The sequence below is a fragment of the Poecilia mexicana genome, unplaced genomic scaffold, assembly GCF_051168715.1.
Source record: "Poecilia mexicana isolate PSO_F unplaced genomic scaffold, ASM5116871v1 scaffold_6, whole genome shotgun sequence".
NCBI classification, from domain to species: domain Eukaryota; kingdom Metazoa; phylum Chordata; class Actinopteri; order Cyprinodontiformes; family Poeciliidae; genus Poecilia; species Poecilia mexicana.
In genome coordinates, this window is record NW_028263375.1 from 10,240,867 (window position 1) to 10,261,800 (window position 20,934).

Sequence of the window (20,934 nt, forward strand, 5' to 3'; positions counted from 1 at the left end):
GCATCACTTTTCTACAAAATTCAAGTAAATTGGTTTCTTTACAATATTGTATTCACATACAAAAAATTGAAATTTTTAATAAAACTAACATTATTTGTATGAACTATAAGTGACAACATGCACCTTGTGGTGTATGTTGCTGAAACACAACATGAGTTTTCCTGCTACTCCTTTTGGTTTGTAAGAACTAGATGCTTCATTTGTTTAATTTGTTTAACAAAAAATGTCCACGGGGGAATTTCCCGGGATGCAGGATGCTTAGTTTAGTGGTTTGTTTAAAGCAGGACAATGCGTGGTGACCTTTTTTAAGTAACCACGCCACTGAGTGTTTGTTCCTCTCCGACATGAAGATGAGGAAATGCCCCCTCACAGTTCATCGTTGCACCTCCCAGTCTCCTCCCCACTCTGATCTTCCACTCTGGTCAAATTTAGCAGCAGTGGCCCCTCTCTGTCAACCTTCAAGTGGTTTACACAGCCCTGTGCGGGTGTAATTATGTGATCCTCGTGTGTTGGGTGTGGCTGGCTGCAGAAATATAACCGCTTATTTATCCCACCGCCGTGCGTTTTTTTTTTTTTTGCCAGCCTCATGTCGCTTCTCCTCTGTGGGATGTGGGTCTGCCCTCCGAGGTTTCAGAAGCTAATGGTAAAATCATCTTTAATAACAAGGCACAGAGGACCACCCGTTCATGTTGCTTTGCTTTTTTCTTTTTACACCCAAACGAGAAGGTTGGGAAGCCGACGCAGACACAGTGTGTGAAAATGGAGGAACTGAGTGAGAATGTTACAAATTTCATAATGTTTTAGCAAGATTTAATGCTTCTCTTCACACTTGAACTTATGAGAAAAGAAATTGCAGGATTTAATTTCCTCAGAGGCATGTTCTCAAACAGTATCATCCTTTCATTGAGGCAATGGATCCAAGCAGACCCGGTACAGACCAAAATCAGAGCTGAGCAGAGAATCTTGAAAATAAACACCAGCATGAAATGAAAATGTCAAAGCAATAATTAGCACTAGCCAATAATCAAGATGCAGAACAAATAGTTAACAAGGATCATAAAAAGACACTGAATACTGACAAACACAACTCCAGGACAACCTAAACATAAAAACACAAAAAGGAAATGGCTTAACAAAATAAAACAGGAAGCTTACCGGAAGCTGAAACAACAACAAAAAGCTAAACTTACATATCCTAGCATACTGTACACTAAACGTAATTACTTTTGGTTAATTTGTCAACTCACACTTTTAGACAAAATTTCAGTTTGATAATGATAACATCATTTTCTTTCTACTTTATGTCATAGTTTGTGTTGGCATAATCACATAAAATCCTAAAAAATTTCACTGAAGGTTGTCACTGTAATGTGAACAATTAGGGGGTATGAAATATACTAAAAGAAAAAACTTCTTGAACAGCTTGTTCTTTCATTTGTTTCTGATTTTCTTAGTTGGAATTAAATTACTTAGATTATTAATTCCTTTGGCATTTCCCATAAATGTGGACAAGAGAAGAAGAGGAAGGAAAACTGCTGTGACAGACTCTTTTCAAGACTTTTTCTCGAAAGCAGTTAGACACAGACTGTTTTGAAGCCGGTGAGGAAGGAGGGTTTGATATGGTGAGTTAATTTTCTACATTTATTTATCTATTGATAAGTCTTCCTGCCATATTGACATATCCAACAGACATATTTGTTTACTCTCTCTTGATTGACTCCATTTTTAAGCACATAGACCAACTCAGTCTTTACATTGTAGGACTCGAGAAATGTTTGGGTAGCAACTTCCAAAAGTAAAATTATATACAACACTTAGGTAATTTTGGTGTCTTTGCTAAGTGTTAATAACTTTTTCATTACAATTAAATATCAATATAGAGTATCTATGGAGAGACATACATTTTTTTTTCACTGTTTGGGAATAAATCAGACATGTTCCTTGTCTTAGGCCAGTCGAGATTACCAGAATTATTTTTATTTACTAAATGCCAGAGTAAAAAAAAAATAAATTTTTTAGATAACATTTTTGTTTTTTCCTCAAAGTCAGATTTACATACACAAAAATCACAGTATTCTGTCTTTGCAGCATCATATCTGGTGGGTTTGGTTACTGGAGGGACTGGTGCTCTTCATATAGTGGAGAGTAACTCGAGTAAAGAACAAAATACTGATGCAATGTCTCAAGATATCAAACAGGAAGTTAAAATCTGGACATATATTGATGTACAAAATTCACAGTGACCCTAATCATAAAACCAAATTAGTTACAGCTCTAGGTGGTCATCACACAGAAAGTCTTTTGGAAGAGCTAAATGTGTTTAAGACCTAAAAACTGAGTCAGTGTCAACATTTCTGTCAGGGCAATGTAGCACAATTCCAGCAAATCAATTTAAGAAGCTTGTGTATTTATTTTTCAAAGATGTTGAAGTTGAGCTACACGGTGTGAAAGGGTGAGTCTTCCCAATGCCAAGGAAATTTACATAATTGAAGAAAGAATTATTCTGGTATTTAGCAGAAATGAATCACTTTTGTAATCCTGGTTGAGCTAAAACAAGAAAATCTTAGTTGGACAGGGAGGGTAAAAAAAAAGTTAAGTTTCAACTTTATAGATTTACATTCACTAATGATTAATTCACAACGACTCTTTGAAAAATACTTGGACGATACAATATTTAATTTTCCTTTGAGATAAAAAAAAAAATCTTTGAATTGAATTTAGCATTGATGCAACTAATAAAAGGAAGGATTTTGTCCGTTCTCCATTATTGCAAATGAATCGTTGTCTCTTGAAAAATGTCGGAGCGACTGTTGAGAAAACCGGATGATTCAATCGCAGCTCCGTCAGAGGCCTGGCAGACGGCGAAACGTCATCATGTTTGGTGCCATCTAGCGGCGGATCAGCGGAACTTCACAGTCCAGAGGAGGGGGAGGCAACGAAGGAATAGATGTCATTCCATTCTCTCACCTGACAAATCACATCCAGAGTCTCATTTTGGCTTTGCCAGTAGTGCAACAGTGTGGACGGTGGTTTCCTTGTATTTTTTCTTACTCGCTTTTGTTCGTACGGACTGAGCTGACGCAAACATAAAAGGTGGCGTCAGTCAAGATAAATGCTGTGACAGCAGCAACAGGTAGAGTCGCTTCTGGCATACCTTTGCTTGTAAGAGAGGACGGCACATTTCTTCCAGGTGTAATCCAGAAGTTAGCGGCTGGCTGTTTGTTGAAGACTGCATGTTTTTTTTTTTGTTGTTGTTTTTTTTCAGTTGGATATAACAAAGAGCTGAGTGAGATTGGAGGACTCAGGGGAGAGAAAGGTTGTTGTTGTTGTCCGGGAGGTCGCCGCTGGTTTCCCTCATCATGCAGGGGCACAGGAGGCAGGTAGGTGGTTGCGTTAATAATCATATCTATACATAGTGGAGCTGCTCAAGGGACAGATATTAGTTGTATTACCGAAAGCTCGCTCCTTGAAAGCAATTCGTATTCTGTTCTTTAACGTAGAGTCCAGACAGACTAATTACTGTGGTGTGTAACCCTTCTACATGACAGAAACCCATAAAAAAACCCTGATGACCTTTTTACAAAAGGCTGTTTGTATTTGCACAGTCAGTTAGTGATTGAACTCAAATTGTGCCACTAGATTAGCCGCTCCCTTCCTGACTGGAACTACATTCAGGCTTAGCTGTATGGATATGATTGCTCTGCTGATTGAGATATAGCCCAATAACCTGCCGTTCATTCAGGTTATAGATAGATTGTGCAGGCAGCTCTCTGTGGTGAGTCAGGTTCATGGTTTCTCCCTAAACTGACATTCCTGGACACGCCTCAGGTTATAGTTAGACTGGATTTCTGTAGCAGGTGATGAACTTTCAAGTGGTTTGTGTAAGATTTGAATCTAGCACAATCAGACTCAGGGAACTTGTTGTTTGCTAATATGAATTTATCATTTCTAACACTTCCATGAAGGTTTTATGCAGTTCCTACTTGTATATGGTTTATAACTGTGCAACTTAAGTTCAGCTTCTTTTTTTTTTTTTGTCGTTGTTATTTTGTGATAAAGCCCAGTATCGAATTACTGGAATTAATGGGAGTGGTGAAAGAGAATGGCAATGAACCTCCTCCTGTGGTGAGTTGAACTGATGGGCCAATTCTAAGAATACCCAGAACTGATCGTTCACCGATAAATCTGACCGGCATCATTTTTGCGTGCACAGTTCACTCCACTGTCATACGACTACGTCCTGGTCGCTAAATTGATGGAGGACCGGGAGAGACACGCCAAGAAACAAAGGGAATACATAGAGCAGCTGAAGATTAAGAACTTCAAAGTGACAGTGGGTCTTACATAATAAACAAAAGCATATGCACTTTCTTTGTGGTAAGGTTCCTTATTAATTTGTCACAATTTCTTCTTATTAGAAAATTATCTACGATAATCTCGTCTTCTATGGGATCCAGGCACCAAAAGAAATATTTCAGAAATACAGATATCTGCTCAAAATATCCGATGCCTGCAGTGGGACCTCAACAGACAGCAATATCTCTCTTAGCACAAGGTAAGACCAGCAGCTCCAGCTATGTTTGGCATTCAAAACAACCCCTGATGCTATTTTAAACATTGTGCCTTTTTATTATTATCATATATTAGATTGTTTTCATACAAATGATCTCTAAAGACGCTACGTGTTGCAATTCACATCAAAGGTTTACACACCTTCCTCATCGGTGTGAACGTATTATTAATTTCCAGCTTTGAATGATTTTATGAGCTGTTATTTTTTGATGAAACTAATTTAAATAGGCTGTAACGAAGATCTGTTTTCATATACAACACTCAAGCTCAGTGCATTTAATAACAAGACCTGGATTCACAAGTTTGAATTTGAATATGAACACACCCCCACTCATATTTGATTAAACACTATACTTAGCAATTTGCAGAGATACTAACCTATTTGTGTAGCCATCAACAAACACAAGAAACAACTGGCATAGTTCTTGCTGGAGTGAGTGAGTTCATTTTGAGAATCTAGCCTAAAGCATTACCCTTGAACTTTAAATAGTTTAAGTCAGTTTAAGTCTAGAAGCTCAAGGTTATCCTGCTTTATCCTTTCTAAAACAGGTTTTGATCATAATCCTGTTTGAGCGCCAAATTTTAACAAAGCAGATTATTTATGCTTCTTTATTATTCAATCCACATTATGAGCTGCACCACTTGAAGCAAAATAAGCCCTCAGCATGACAGATGGTAATGTTTTCTTTTATTATATTTTGACTCCTTCAAACATATATTCTGTCATTGTGACCTATTAGTTTAAACTTTGTCTCATTTCACCATAAGAAGCTTCCTGAAAGCTACAAAAAGCATTGGTGTCTCTATAAATTGTTAATGGACGTTTATGCGAACATTAGTGGGGATGTTTGTATACATTTGAGCTTGTTGGTGGTATTTTGACCCTGAATTTATTTGAGAAATATACCAAAAGAAAACCTCCAATCTTGTTTTGAAAAAAATAAGATGAAAGCTTGTCTCTTGCTGAAAAATCAAAAATGAAAAATCAACTTCACACCAAAGCTATGACAGTTATTTTTATAAACATTTCATTTTTTATTATTTTGTGTGAATTAGATCATTTAAATTATTATTTAAAAGTAAATGTATTTATGGGTCAGTTGAATAAATGACATTATTCTCCTCATTTGCTGCATCACTGACTTTACAAGTGATACTTGTCCCGTTATTGCAGGATAAGGATTGTCCACTTCATAATAAATCACACACAAATCAGCACTAAAGGTGAGTCAGAGCGGTTGATAATCTGGGCTCTTAAAAAGTGATTTTAATCAACTCCTGATTTTTCTCATCATTCTCCTTTGCTGGGAACTTTCCAGAGAACCTGCGGGATCTCATGAAGTCTAAGGTGTTTGAGACGAGGTTCTGTTTGCATGAGGTAAAATTCCAACTTTACATCTTTGTTCAACACCAAGAGCATTCATTTGAGATGTAAAATGTAATCACAAAATGGTAATTACATTTTACACCAAAGCTTAGAAAAGTCAGGGACATTTTATCAGCTGTGATTAATTGCACTGAACAAGTTTGGTTGCAGAGAAAACAATTGCGTCCTTAAGATGACGTCCAATCTGCTTGGTTAAATGTTTTTCTTTTCTTAGATGCTTCTAAGATAATGAGGTGAAACTTGATTGTGGCTTTCTTAACAAAACATTGTTGCCAAAAGATATTTGCTCACAGAAATGCAATGCAATTCATGTTAGTGCAATGAGTCATGCAGCGCTGGGAGTACGCAGGCTTGTGCGTGAGCATACAGTGTTGTTATGCGACTGGGAAAACATTAGCATGTTTGCCCTTCTGTTTTCTGGACAAACAGGCAGGATAAGATAAATTAATTTCCTGTGTGCTTAGCATGATTGTTCAGATGTGCAGCAACAATAATGCTAGCTGAAACATGGCAAAACCTGTTAAAATGTTTTGAAAATGGCACCACATCACATTCTCACACTGCAGGACTCATCTCTTAGTGCAACTGTATGCAGTATGGAAGCAGTTTGTTCAAAGCTCTTTTTCATATTGATGACTTCCTTTGATTTTGCGCCCCCGCTTTCAGAAAAGGAAACAGAAAGAGCTGAAGGAGGAATGGGCACGATGGTCGGCCTGTCTCAAAGGGCAACCTGTAACTAAAGTCAGGTTTGGACTGCAACACAACAGCCTCTTCATTATTCTGCTTTTTTATGCAGTTGATTAAATGGCTGCAGGGTTGTTATAGAAACAAGAAAACAGCCAAGATCCCTCCAACATCATGTGCTAATCGAGGTCTGCCTGTGGAATTTCACATGCAAGCAGAAAAGATGTTGATATCAATCATACTACCAGAAGAAACAGAAATGATTGGCAAGGATTTCTTTTCAACATAATTACAGACATTTGCTTAAAAGAAAATGCAACACATGATTCATCCCTCTGCATGACCAGAGTATTTTAACAGTACTGACATTACTCTGGTTTGACTTGCAACACAAAATCTTTATCATTTGTTGTCCATTTTTATTTCTGCCTTTATTCATTTATCATATTTTTAAACACCATCATTTCTGTATATTTCAGCTTATCCGTCTTCTGTAATTTTTGAAGATTCTGCAAGATTTTTGTAGTTAAAAGAATAGTACAGAATTTCTGAAATCGGATTTTGCTGAGAGGTTATAAACAGTCATTATCTTACTTGCAGTAGATAATTCTCTCAGCATAATAACTTTGACAAAACAGACATTATTTATTTATTTGCATTTTACCACATTACAACTACAAATTTCCTTTCTTTGTCTTTCTGTTTGCACTTTGTTTGATGGACCAACATAAGGTAGCATATATTTTTGAAGTACAAAGATAATAAGACATTATTTTATATTTTCTGTGCAAATATAAATCTAAAATGTGTGGTACTGCCCCCTTTAGTTTGAGAAGAAGAAAAGTGGAACTTCATTGATTGAGCCATTCAGAAGATGCAGGGTTTCTTCTAATTAAGGGAGTTAGCTTATATACTAGTCCTCCAAAGGATTTGCCATTAATAGGGGGTGGGAAATAAATATCTTGCAACAAGAAGCAAAAGTGATAATGACTCTTAGTAACAACACAGGATTCAAATTTTGGATTTGTTGTCAGAAACCCCAACATTTTAACCTTAGTGAGAATCTTAACTTTAAAAAAGTAGGCAAATAAGCAGAAGCCTTAACAATGTAATCAACTCTTAAGTACCAAAAAAAAAAAAACATAAACAGGCTGTCAGTCAAAATTTAAAAGTATATAAACAACAATAAAAAATATGTTGCTGTTAAAACCTGGAACTGTATCATAAACTCTCTTCAAACAAAAAAGGAGATCTGAGTCACATTGCAAAAGAAGTTTATTTAAGCTGGTTGTAACCAAGATCTCATTCTTTCTGTTAACATCAATATATCATGTCCACAGGTGAGAGGTGACAGATTGCCTGAGCCCTTATCCCTCTATCTCACTCCACCCTGCCATCAATCATGAACAACCCAAGAGTCACTTGCAGCCCACATAGATCGTGTGCCGCCAGTAGAAATAAAATAAATAGTATTTACTTATGTTGAGAACAAACATTAGATCACACCTGACTTCATATATGAATATTTTTAGTCTTCCATGTTTCCCTAAACTTTCTAGGCAAACGTGATTGTATCATTGCCATGCAATGTTTATTACCAGCCAATCAATGTCGTCTGTTTTTACAGCGCTTTTCAGTAACAGGGCAGTTCAAAGTGCTGTACACCATAAGAACATAAAAAAAGCAGCATAAAAAATATCATGCATGTTACTTTTACTTTTTGGTAGATTTAAATCAAGCTAACTGTACCTAAGACCCAAACTGCCAGCCTGTATATAAGTGCCAGACAATTAAGAATGTTTTTGTATTTTTTTTGTACAACCCAAATAAACTTCACTTGGCTTTACTTGAATTAAGAACTAGTGTCGAGGACCAGTGCTTTGGCCTAGCTTTATTTCTTGATCAAATAAATCTAGTAATAAAACTTCAGCAGAGAATTTGAGTTTATCTTTCCAAAGATTTTGGAAATAGTTGTTCTAAATGACTCCATGATTTAACAGAGTGTGGGGGCTTTTTATAGCTTTTAGCTATAACTGATGAAACCATGATTGGGAAACTTTTTATATGGGCTTTGACCATCTTTATTAAAATTTAGTTTGGCTTCAAACATTAAAGTGTTAAAAAGAGGCAGATGCTTTTCCACAGTGCAGTATTTGCATGCAGTTTGTTTCTCCTCTGACTTGCGTTTTTCTCCTTGTCTGCACTGTTTGTGTGTTTTTCAGGGACTACTTTGGAGAGAAGGTGGCCTTGTACTTCCTGTGGTTGGGATGGTACACATTTCTCCTCATCCTACCGGCTGTTATTGGCATCTTAGTCTTTCTCTACGGCCTCAGCTACTTCAACTCTTCACCCCTCGTGTAAGCTTTCCAACATTTTCTTTCTCTTAAGTGATATGACAGAACATTTTCCTCTGTAATTACCCCTCCATAATGACTGACCTTACTGTCTTGTAGACAAGAGGTTTGTGAGTCTGACACAGTCATGTGTCCACTTTGTGACCGCGTTTGCAAAGTGTGGAAGCTTTCAGACACATGCTCATATGCCAAGGTTTGTCTGCTTTACTACTAAGTAGCTCTGTGGTTAATAGCTGCTGGCTGGTTCTCACTGCTGGTCTTCTCTGTTCACAGCTGAGCCTGCTGTTCGACAATAACGGCACGGTGTTCTTCGCCATGTTCATGGCAATATGGAGTGAGTTTGTGAGCACATGAAAACACGCACATTCAAAATAATGAAAACCCTCACAGTGAGACACATTTATTAGCTGAAAGTCAGCGGTAGATTTCTGTCGATTTCTGTTATAATGCTATTGTGTATTTGCTGAAACATTTTGGCTGTACCTTGCACGATTGCATGCTCTTCTGTCTCAGAATTGTTTAATCTAGCTGCCAGTTTTTTATGATAACGAGAAGTTCACTGCCAAGAAAATATCAAACCTACTCTTGGCTACTTACCTCTGAAACAGGCGCCATCTGTCTGTGGGAGTGGTTAAGCATGCAGTAATTTATATAATCTGAAATAATATATAACCCTGCTTCTAAAGAGGCTAAGAAATGACTTGACAGTGAAACAAAGTGAGACATTCTAGGCCGTAACTTTAGTGCGGGTTGGATGTTTGCACACACTCGTCATGGGCATGAGTGTAATGCTGATTTAGGGCTCCTAAAAGTTTATTTGAACCCTCGTTTCATGCAACATATGAAATCCAATAGACTTTAAGTATAAGAATTGAATGCACAAGGTTGATTTTATTGTGACACGGTCAAAATTATGCATACAGGTTCAAATATACACAGTGCCAGAGTTATTACAATGTACAAATGGAACTTTAATAAATATTTTCCAAACTTCTTCCACATAAAATATGAGATATATTTAGTACAAGTAAATAAATATAAGAAATAGTAAACGTAGAGTAACTTGGTTGCACCAGTGATGCACTCTTGAACTGAGACTTTGCTGGAGCTTCTTTTGAATCAGTTTTGGTGTTCAGTTTAATTTCACATCTGCCATCAGTTGTAGAGAATGTGATGAACCAGAGTTTAAATCCAGCTGTCACAGTAGCAGATTCTTGATATTTGCTAATTTAAATCCTTTAATTAGAGTTATTGAGATGCTACAAAAGATCAACATGGTCTCATTTTACAAATGGATCAGTCAGGAGAAGTGAACAAATAAATTTTACCACACACCTTTTTCAGCTTTAAGCAAGTAAACAGATGACTAGAGAAATTATTGGACGACAGGGACAACACAAAACATAAAAAAAAGAAGAGTCTGAAAATGGACATGGAAGCGGCCAACAGGAGTTTCTAAGTATTGGTTGTTCTCTACATGTGGCAACAACCACAAAGGAAATGCCCTGTTCTTGCTAAAATCTCCCCAGGCCTTGTGGTCACATGTTATGGTCTGGTGAAATTAAACTGGAACTTTAGGGCTTCCAGAAACACGTTTGGTATAAAAACATCACTAAAAATGCACCACACCCACAGAAGCAAACTTGTCATTTTGTCAAGATGGGAAATGAATGATGTGCACTTTTTTGAGGGTCAATAAGTATTAAAAGTTTTTTAGCTTCTGACTGGATATTTGATATTGTTTTTGGCAGAATTTGTAGAATTGAAGTTGCTGGATTTCTGACACAGACCCAGTCTCCAAGCACAGTGCTTGTGCACATGTGTGTTTCGGGTCATTTTACTATTGATTGGAAAAAATCCTCAATAAGTAAAATATTGTGGAATCAATTTTTGTTCAAACAAATCATTAAAGATGTGTGTAGCATCTTTGATCTATCATGAAAAAAGAACAGTTCAAATGCATTTTTAAAAGTGGAAACTTAGGAATAAATTTGGGCAATCTTCTGATCATTTTGGTATTATCAGAACGTCTGGCACAAATTTTTATCAACATGAATATGAGTCGCATATAATGTATGAGTTGAAATATAGTGCAAATTTTTGAATGTTTGAATTTATTTTCAATTTTGTGTGTACACTCCCACAAATTTTGGACTTACAAGTAAGATTTAAACCTGGAATGTAAAAATGTTTTTAGTACAGTTTCAATTTGGCTAAAATTTTCTGTTTGTTTGTTGGACAACATACTGCAAATACAAGCAAATTTCAATAATGTAAATGTCGAAAACACATACAAAGTGATTATGTGTAATAATCAGGTATTTACAGAGAAGACTATCTTCCACAGCAACACTGTTTATGGAGTTCTGGAAGAGACATCTGGCCAGTTTTGTATGCGAATGGAGAGTGACTGACTGGTCTGAATCAGAGGTACAGTCAGTCTGGAACATTGTACAATAGAGCTCATCGAATCGCCCTTTGGTCTAATTTATTGCTCTAATTTAATTGCAGGAGGAACTGATCCTGGAACTCGTGAACGATGCCGAATGTCGCCCGAAGATGTACAAGCATTCTTACTTGCGCACCGCTCTGGTTTTGATCTGTGTCTTAGTTATGGTGAGATATGTCATTTTTATGACCTCATAAAAATGCATTATTCGGTCAGAATAAGAGGACCGAATCTGTTCTAGGGGTCAGAAATGGACGAATATGTGTTTTTCAGTAAATTATGGAGACACGTATATGCATTGGCAGGTAACAGATTTTTTTCTTCTGTTTTCTCAGATACTGGTGATTATTGGCTTGACACATTTCTTGGTGGTATTCAGGGTGTTTGTAGCAGGGAGTCTGGCTAAGGATTTCAAAAGCAACCTCGGCGCTATGTTGGCAGGCGCTGTGCTCCATTTCCTCATCATCACCATTATGACTAAGGTACTAAGACCTCTACATGTATATTTCATTGTTATTGTTGCAGTAATCTGTGATCCTGATATCTTGTGGTTTTCTTTTTTTTCTTTTTTTGCAGGTTAACAGGATTGTTGCTTTGAAGCTCTGTAAGATAGGTATTTTTGTTCTACTTGTTCTTGGTGTCACAAATATCTAATTTAAACTAAAGCAGGAAGTCAGGAATATTAAAAATAAGCTTACACATGGAAAAAATTGTCTGTTGTGATTAATCACTAAAAAGCGTCTTTGGCTTGAAAACTTAGGGCAAGGCTTGGAACTGTTTCATCGCAAAACTAAAACCTGCTTAACGCGCACGTTCTCTTAATGCCTTTAAACACTTTAAAAGCTACACATCGTTTTTATTGGTTAGAATAACGACATAAAAAAAATAAAAACAAGATTAAAGAAAAGTTTCCAAGCAACTGAAATATTTTTACGAATGCGTTCTGTACTTAGACTTTGATGAGTAAGGCTGTACTCAGCGGAGGGAAACAGAGAAAAAACAAGAAAATATTGGAGACTGCATTACTGGATATGCTGTATCTCAAATCCTCTGAGCATTGTTCATATTTTGGGCCTGTGAAACATGTTAAACATTGTTCTGTTTAACAGAAGAGACAAGGACATTTGCTGACACGGAGAAGAGTTTCACAGTCAAGATGTTCACCTTCCAGTTCTTCACCTACTTCTCCTCCCTCTTCTATGTGGCATTTTTTCTTGGCAGGTAAAACTTTGGATTTGTGCTCTGATTTCTGAAGCCAACTGTTCTTCACTGATTGGTTTAGGCTTATAGGACAAGTCACTGGATGTTTTTCTTGCACCGATAACAGGATCAATGGCCATCCAGGTGAATATGTACGGCTTGCAGGGCAATGGAGACTGGAAGAAGTGAGTGATTACAGTTTCATATCTCATATATCATGAAACAGCTAAAGGAATGCTGTTGTACTTCTTATGTGAATACAGTGACTGCACTGTTTCTAAAAGTTTCACTGTGTTCCTTTTAGTGTCACCCGAGTGGATGTCTCACAGACTTGTTCATTCAAATGGCAATTATAATGGTGCTGAAGCAAATCATCAGTAATGTGTTTGAGTACTTTGGTCCGTAAGTAATATTCACTTTAATTACTCTCCATCATGTTGTTTTTGTTGTTGTTTTTTATGTCATGCTTTCTTATGTTGTGTCATATTTTATTTTATATTACTGACCAGACAGAGGTTTGTAGTAACTATTTACATTTATTTAGTTACATTTACTTGAGCAAGTAAATAAATAAATAAACAGAAATTTTGGACTAGTTTAACTCTTAGTTGAGTTAGATCTTTGGATCTCTACCCACAGAGAGGAATTTTACTCAGTTTCATTATATAATACCATATTATAGCACATTATATCATATTGTGTTGTTACATTTAGCATCATATTGTCATATCATATCACATCAATGCATATCATATCGCATTGGATAGTTTTATCTTAATCTTTTTGCTAATTGCTCTTGAGATTGGATCATCCCTCACCATCACCCTATTTCTATTATTCTCCTCTCTGAATCCTAAAGCCAATAAGGTATCATATTGTCTCTTATCTCATGTTGTATCATGCACGTTCTACATGTATCATATGTATCGCATGTAAAATGTCTGTTTAGGCCAGGGGTGTCAAACTCAATTTCACCGAGGGCCACTTCAGCATATTGGCCACCCTCAACGGGCCACATTGACGGTACAAATCAGGAGTGCATGCCTGCTAAAACACACCCCAGACAAAAGGTTGACTTCCCTCATTCAGTTCTGTAGAGGCTTATAATGAGCTTCGATTTCAAAGAAGCCTACATTGAAGTCGATTGGCAAATGAACCATCACAAAAGAGGAAGGCTCTTGTTGTCTCACTGCACCCCAAGAGATGCATAACCTACAAAAACTGTTTCTGTCTGGTTTCGAACCAGAGAGCTTTTGCGTGTAAAGCAAACATGATAACCACTACACTACAGGAACTGAACTTGTCTGCTTTGTTTCAGTTTGAGGTTCCAAAGTTGATGATGTGAGATGCAACATGAAAATTTCAACTGAGGCTTGCACTCAGATGCCTGGATTCAGAGTAAAGACCATGACCCCACAGAGCCCTTGTTGACCTTTAGTAAACACCTGTGATGAAGAGAACATGCAAAATCTGTTTCTGTCTGGTTTCGAACCAGCGACCTTTTGCATGTGAAGCAAACGTGATAACCACTACACTACAGAAACTCATGCTCTTTGCACCATTCCTGGTAGATGATCCATGTTTTGTTAGAGACTAACGTCAACCATTGGCATGGAACAATGTCAAATACTTATACCACAGATCCTCTCAGAGAGCACAGTAACTTGGTGAACAAACTGTCAGACTTATGCTTGTGCCTAATTTCACATCACAGTCCATAAACTAAGCCTGGGATCAAAAATTGTATTGAAGATGTCATTAGCAGAGACAAATGGTTCTACAGAGACTTGGCTAAATGGCTATAAAATAAAATCAATACTTACAAATAAAAAATGGTTCAAAAATAAAATTAATCAATCAATCAATCAATCAAATTTTATTTGTATAGCACATTTCAGCAGCAGGCATTTCAAAGTGCTTTACATGATTTTCAAAACATCGTTTGACAAGGAAACAGTGAGAAAGAAAAATAAAAAGAAAGTAAAAAGAAAAGATGAAATCGTTAAAAAGATTAAAAACATCAAATACGTTGAAAGCATTAATTGCCATAAGCAACTCTAAACAGGTGGGTTTTAAGCTGAGATTTAAAGGCACCCAGTGTTTCAGCTGTTTTACAGTTTTCTGGAAGTTTGTTCCAAATCCGTGGTGCATAGAAACTGAATGCTGCTTCTCCTAGTTTGGTTCTGGTTCTGGGGATGCAGAGCAGACCAGAACCAGAAGATCTGAGGGGTCTAGACGGTTGGTACAGCAGTAACAGATCTTTAATGTATTGTGGTGCTAAACCGTTCAGTGATTTATAAACTAGCAACAGTATTTTAAAGTCTATCCTCTGAGCTACAGGGAGCCAGTGTAGGGACTTTAAAACTGGTGTTATGTGCTCTATCTTCCTGGTTTTAGTGAGAACACGAGCAGCAGCATTCTGGATCAGCTGCAGCTGTTTGATTGATTTATTAGTCAGACCTGTGAAGACGCTGTTGCAGTAATCAATGCGGCTAAAGATAAATGCATGGATGAGTTTCTCTAGATCGTGCTGAGACATTAGTCCTCTAATCCTGGAGATGTTCTTCAGGTGATAGAAGGCCGACTTTGTGACTGTCTTAATGTGGCTCTGAAGGTTCAGGTCAGAGTCCACCACTACTCCCAGTTATTAACACATTAAAATAAAAAATATATGAAATACAATCAACACTTGAAAATTAAAAATGGTTCAAAAATACAATTAACACTTCAAAATACAAAATCTCTGGAAAATAAAATATTATGTATGTTGTTTTGAAAAACATTAGAATATAAGCACTTTTATCAAATCTTCATTCTGGTAAAATCATGTAAGTTCTTCTTAAATCCATGGAAACTCAACAGTTTGTAAGGTAGGTGAGTTAGCTCAGCAGGTTAGAGCACCGTGCTGGTAATGCTGAGGTCGTCGGTTCAAACCCAGTATGGGGCAATTCATGTCTGAGGTCTTTCAGACAATCAACACTTCAAAACAAATAAGGGTTCAAAAACAAAATCAACACTTCAAAACAAATAAGGGTTCAAAAATAAAATCAACACATTAAAAATGGTTCAAAATCAACACTACAATTAAAAAATGGTTCAAAAATAAAATCAACACTACAATTAAAAAATGGTTCAAAAAATAAAATCAACAGTTCAAAATGTATAATGGTAACTGTTTCTTTCTGTTCAGTCCATAAACTAAGCCTGGGATCAAAAAATGTATTGAAGATGTCATTAGCAGATGCAAATGGTTTTACAGAGACTTGGCCAAATGGCTATAAAATCAATACTTACAAATAAAAAAATGGTTGAAATGGAGCATTAAATTCAAGTCTCCATTACAGACCAGAGAAAACTAAAGAGAATGCAACGTTGTGTTAATCCATTTGAGGAGCCGGTAGCTTATCTTGAGGAAATAAATGACGATGCAAAAGTTAATTAGACTGTAACATGCGCAGTCCGCTGCTCAACCACTGCGGACACGGCTCTGCCGCTGCGAAGACTTAGAAACCGCTGGGAGTAACTCATCCAGCGGTTTTAACAAATGGAGACTTCTGGGTTCTCGTTACCCAGGAGAGCGGCGCTCTGGAGGAGCTGCAGACGTAACATCTGTCCGTTTCAGAGAAGCGAAACCACGCAAAAAAAAAAAAAAATCCTGGTAAAAGCTCACACCGGACCGCGCAGGGTAAAACACTCAAGAGTTCAGTTGATCTGTTTGGATCAGACAGATCCAACTGACTGATGAATTAGCGCAGATTTTTCTGCAGATGGGAACCAGGAGGAAGTTGTTCAGACCCCAGCGGGTGAAGCGATGCTAATTTAAGTGAAGTCGCTTAATTTAATTTATTAAAAGTTATTGGGGCCTCAGTCAGTGGTTTTTGTCACTACGGAGAAAAATGTAGATGCATTTATCTTCTTAATTTGTGATGGGATCAGGATTCACAGTGAATATTAACTAAACCGCATAAAATGCGACTAAATAGCCGATGTTAATATGATTGTAATTTCACGGATAAAAATAGTACATGACCGATTTTTTATGTTGACGGTCAAGATAACGGATAACAAAAAAAGTCTAGCGCGACCTGCCGCCCTGACACCAACTCACACACATCTTCATTCACAGTCTTACTTGTAAATCGATTTTTCTTTTCTTGGACGTTTTGATGTTAGCTTGTCGATGTCTCAGTTTTATTCGCTGGGAAAATCAATAAGCAGCTTGAGGGGACTCTGCTGCTCTCTAGTGGCGAGAAGCCGCAATGTTGGCTGGTAACAATCGGAATGCATTATGGGAGATGTAGTTTGTAGTCAATTCGTGCTCAAAACCTATTTTAAGGCAATCATCGGTCTATAAAATGCTGGGGCGGGCCACATAAAATGACATGGCGGGCCACATGTGGCCCACGGGCCTTGAGTTTGACACATGTGGTTTAGGCTAATTGAAGCTGTCTGTTTGCATTAGCCTGTTCAAGAAATTCTTGGGGAAGAAGAAAAGGCAACATAAGCTGCAGAGGAAATGCGCCACCTGCTACCTGAAAGACGACTATCAGCTCAAAGAGGGACAAGAGCTGTGTGAAGGCTGCAAACTCAGGGACTGGCACACGAACTATGAACTCACCGATGTGGACTCTTTCAGCCTCTTCAATGAGTTCTTAGAGATGGGTATGAACTGCGTGATTAGTAAACACGAACGCTGAACTTGTCTTGGTTAACTTTGTTTTTCTGTACTCTCACTTTAGTGATCCAGTTCAGCTTTACCACCATATTTGTGGCAGCATTTCCGCTTGCTCCTCTGTTTGCTTTCCTCAATAACGTGATTGAGATCCGCTTGGACGCCATTAAGATGGTCACACTGGAGCGCAGAATGGTCCCCAAGAAGACCAATACTATTGGTAACGATGACTTGTGGATGATATTAGTTTATTTTGGGGTCATGCATGTTGATGGTTCTTTCCTTTTTCCTCAGGCGTCTGGATAGACATACTGGAGGCTATCGGTGTTTTAGCTGTCATTGTAAACGGGCTGGTAATTGGGGTTTCATCTGATTTCATCCCTCGACTTGTGTATCGTTACGTCTATGGGCCATGCGTCAACGGCACAGCAGGGGTGTCAGAGTGAGATTTTTTCCTCTTCTTTAAAATGGTTGCATGTCGCCATAAAACATTTGCTTCATCTTGGTTCTTGTGCCTCAGCTGCATGTCTGGTTACATCAACAACACCCTCTCCGTTGCATCAATGGCTGATAGCAGAGTAAAGTTTGACCCAAGCCAAATGGAGACAGGTGGAACCAATGTTACTTCATGCAGGTTTGTTTTTCTTTCAAATTGTTTTTAAAAGTTTCTTTTTAAATAAATAAAAATGATTCTGTCAGCTCACATATTTCCATTGTGCTTCTTTTCACAGCTACAAAGACTACAGAGACACTGACTTCAATATTACCCATCAGTTTTGGCTGATTTTAGCTGTGCGGTTTGCTTTTGTTATCCTCTTTGAGGTAAGTCTTGTCAACAGCAAAAACCTTTCATTTACATCCTGGCTGAGCTTAAAACTTTTCTTTGAAACCAATACTAAAACCAGACATTGTTTTATTTTATAAACCTGAATGACAAGCTGGGGAACAAAGCACATTCTGCGTGGTTACAGATGGAGAAAGATATTGCATTCCTAACTTTATCTACTCTCCTTGCAGCATGTTCTTGTCGTATGTAAGTTCATTGCATCCTGGTTCATCCCGCCTGTGCCGATGGATGTGAAAAATGACGGACTCACTGACAAATTCAGAAGACTTCAAGAGGATCTAAAGTGAGTCTCTGTTTCTGTCTAGCTTCACTTCAGAAGACTTAATCTCAGTATAATAACTAACTACATACATGTACGATAATTCATGCTTCAGACCTCACTAAAACCAAGCAACATAAAAATATAGAGACATTTCACAGACTCAGACTTCTGTCTGTACTTTACCAAACAGAATTACTGCTAAGTGTTTGAAAGTTATTTTTCCACAACAGTTATGAAAAATTTTGTCGACCTCAAAACATTATCATGTTTTCTGAAGTAAGGTAAGGTCATTTTATTTATAAAGCACATTTTCAGCAATGGCAACAAGTGGTTTACATGAATTGGAAGGAAATACAAACAAAACAACAAAACCAAGAGAAAGACAAAAAGGTCAATGTAAAAAACTGCATGTTGGTTCCCCATGTTTAATAAGAATAAGAATAAGTAGTCCATATAAACTAGCAGGTTCCTCTGGATTCTTGTTGGTTCTCCATGTTTCGTAAGAGTACACTAAGCCAGGCGAGTTTCATTGCTTCAGGGTAATATTAATAAAAACAAAACACACCTAAACACGTGAAGCAGATTAATACCTGCGTTTAAAATTATTTTACAAATAGAAATCTGAAAAGTTTGGTGCAGAGCAACTTGTTCACGTCTCTAGAGGCAGACAGTAGATGTATTTCTTTTAATTTTTTAGTAAACGACTAAAGGTCAGCCAGTCAGCAGATCCTCCCACCTGAGTACCACATGTTTGAAGCTCCTCCAGAGTTATTTTCTGATTTATGCTCTCTCGTAGTGTATATCAGGTGCAAATTCAATTTAAACAGTGAGATTAAAATATTCTGTGAAAATTTAAATTCGAGAACACAATGTTTGATGCTTAGTTGTGATAACTAATGTCAATATTCCTTACATTTTATTAACTTGCCCTTCAAAATTTACCTATTAAATATCTTTTATCGCTCATATTGTCAATCAGCAGCTGAGGAAGAGCATTTCTTTTAGCAGTGACACTTTTTTTCGGTTGCATTACATTTTTCATTATTGTCTGTAATGAAGATGTTTAAGCAGATTAAAATATGAAGCATATTATTCTGGATCAGAGTGCACAATTGAGATCTAATGACTTCAAACGTCATTTCCTGCAGGTATTTCAAGCCTGACAATGTTTGCACGCCTTGACGGGACGTATTTAACTGTGAAAACACAACCCAAGTGTGGCCTTGTGCATCTACGTGTAAAGCTGGAACAGTTTGAAACATTTTATAATTATCCTGAAGAGATCATTGGTGATATTTGAATTGACACAGTAAGTGCTGCCTGGATTGCACACATCGTTTTTATCCATGTCCTGAAAAGCTTTACAGAAAGACAGCTTTCTTACTGTTGGATCCATATAGACAAGGCCAGAAATTTATACATGATATTTGCATGGTTCTCATACTAATTTTGGAGTTTTGATTATTTGTTATATCTGTTTTGAGTGATGATAACATGCAATTTCAGGGACAGTTAAAACCAAGGATTTTCTCCTATCGACACCGGGTTAATATATAGATATGGGCTGAGTATTTTAATGTGTCTCATCTTTGCAGTTGTATGTTGTGTAATCATTTCATGTTTTATTTTATGAAATACAAAGCATGGTTTCTTTAAAGCACTAAAAGTACCAAAATACTAACAATTATACCCATGTTGAATGGAGCCCTGAACAGAAGTGTGTGTATACTGTAACTGATGTCACTGATCTTGCCTTTTATAACATTGTTGGTATTATATACTGAGTTTTGGCTGAGCGCTTAGTGTTGGATCTGTGATTTTGAGCCATACAGTATATGAGTGTTCTACTGAAAATACCAAGCTGCACATAGACTGCTGATTGTGTTATCATGATGCCTTAAGCTGTAAAACAAAAAAAAATACTTGTTGCTTTTTTTCAGATGGTTTGTTTATGTAAAGAATAATGTTTTCCATTATTATATTTTATATAATTGAATAAAATAAGAGATTTGAATGTATATGAGACATTGTTTATGTATGTATTTTTGTTTTGAGCAATAATAAAGCTTCTTAAATAATATTTCTAAATAGCATGGTCATAATCTGATGATTGGCTTGATAAATAACTGAATAACTAAGCTATGTTACACGAGGCATGATGTTTAAATCTACTTTGCCTGTAAACATTTACTTTAACGAAGATATTCAGTGATCAAAAATGTACGTTTTTGTCATGTTTAAGCTTAAAGCCAGACCAAAATGCAGATGGAAGTTTGGTATGATCAAAAACAGATGCTGCAGGAGGAGAACAGGAACATGCATGATAGGAAACAAATGAAAACAGGAGGATCCTGTCATGAACAATGAAACCAGTGAGCTATGTAAACAAATGAAGGTGTGGAGAAAGTCATTGGATTCAGGTGAGAAATCAGGTAATTGAGGATAGCTGTGGAATGAAGCAGAACTTGTAGGCTGGGGACAGACAAACAATCACTTTATTAAACTTA

The 20,934-nt window shown here is 37.0% G+C and overlaps 1 protein-coding gene and 1 non-coding gene across 5 annotated transcripts; one reads left to right on the plus strand and one right to left on the minus strand.

The window, feature by feature from the left end:
* Window positions 1–1,570: 1,570 nt before the first annotated feature.
* Window positions 1,571–20,507, plus strand: LOC106933117 (anoctamin-9). Of its 4 annotated transcripts, none has more exons than XM_088006225.1 (25): window positions 1,571–1,622; window positions 3,266–3,380; window positions 4,060–4,125; window positions 4,214–4,333; window positions 4,419–4,555; window positions 5,747–5,796; window positions 5,892–5,950; window positions 6,626–6,705; window positions 8,866–9,000; window positions 9,097–9,190; window positions 9,271–9,331; window positions 11,345–11,427; window positions 11,509–11,613; window positions 11,782–11,928; window positions 12,023–12,059; window positions 12,556–12,667; window positions 12,774–12,831; window positions 12,951–13,048; window positions 17,109–17,308; window positions 17,386–17,538; window positions 17,613–17,760; window positions 17,839–17,952; window positions 18,050–18,140; window positions 18,336–18,448; window positions 19,576–20,507. In XM_088006225.1, the coding sequence occupies exons 2-25, from the start codon at window positions 3,360–3,362 to the stop codon at window positions 19,607–19,609; spliced, it is 2,316 nt and encodes a 771-aa protein (XP_087862351.1). In that variant the 5' UTR covers window positions 1,571–1,622; window positions 3,266–3,359; the 3' UTR covers window positions 19,610–20,507. The 4 variants fall into 4 exon arrangements, with proteins under 4 accessions (XP_087862351.1, XP_014867668.2, XP_014867667.2 ...); XM_015012182.2 differs by lacking the exon at window positions 1,571–1,622 and adding an exon at window positions 2,922–3,162; XM_015012181.2 differs by lacking the exon at window positions 1,571–1,622 and adding an exon at window positions 2,922–3,133.
* trnav-cac (transfer RNA valine (anticodon CAC)) lies at window positions 14,118–14,190 on the minus strand. The gene has a single exon. It is a non-coding gene; the product is annotated as a tRNA-Val (tRNA).
* Window positions 20,508–20,934: the final 427 nt, after the last annotated feature.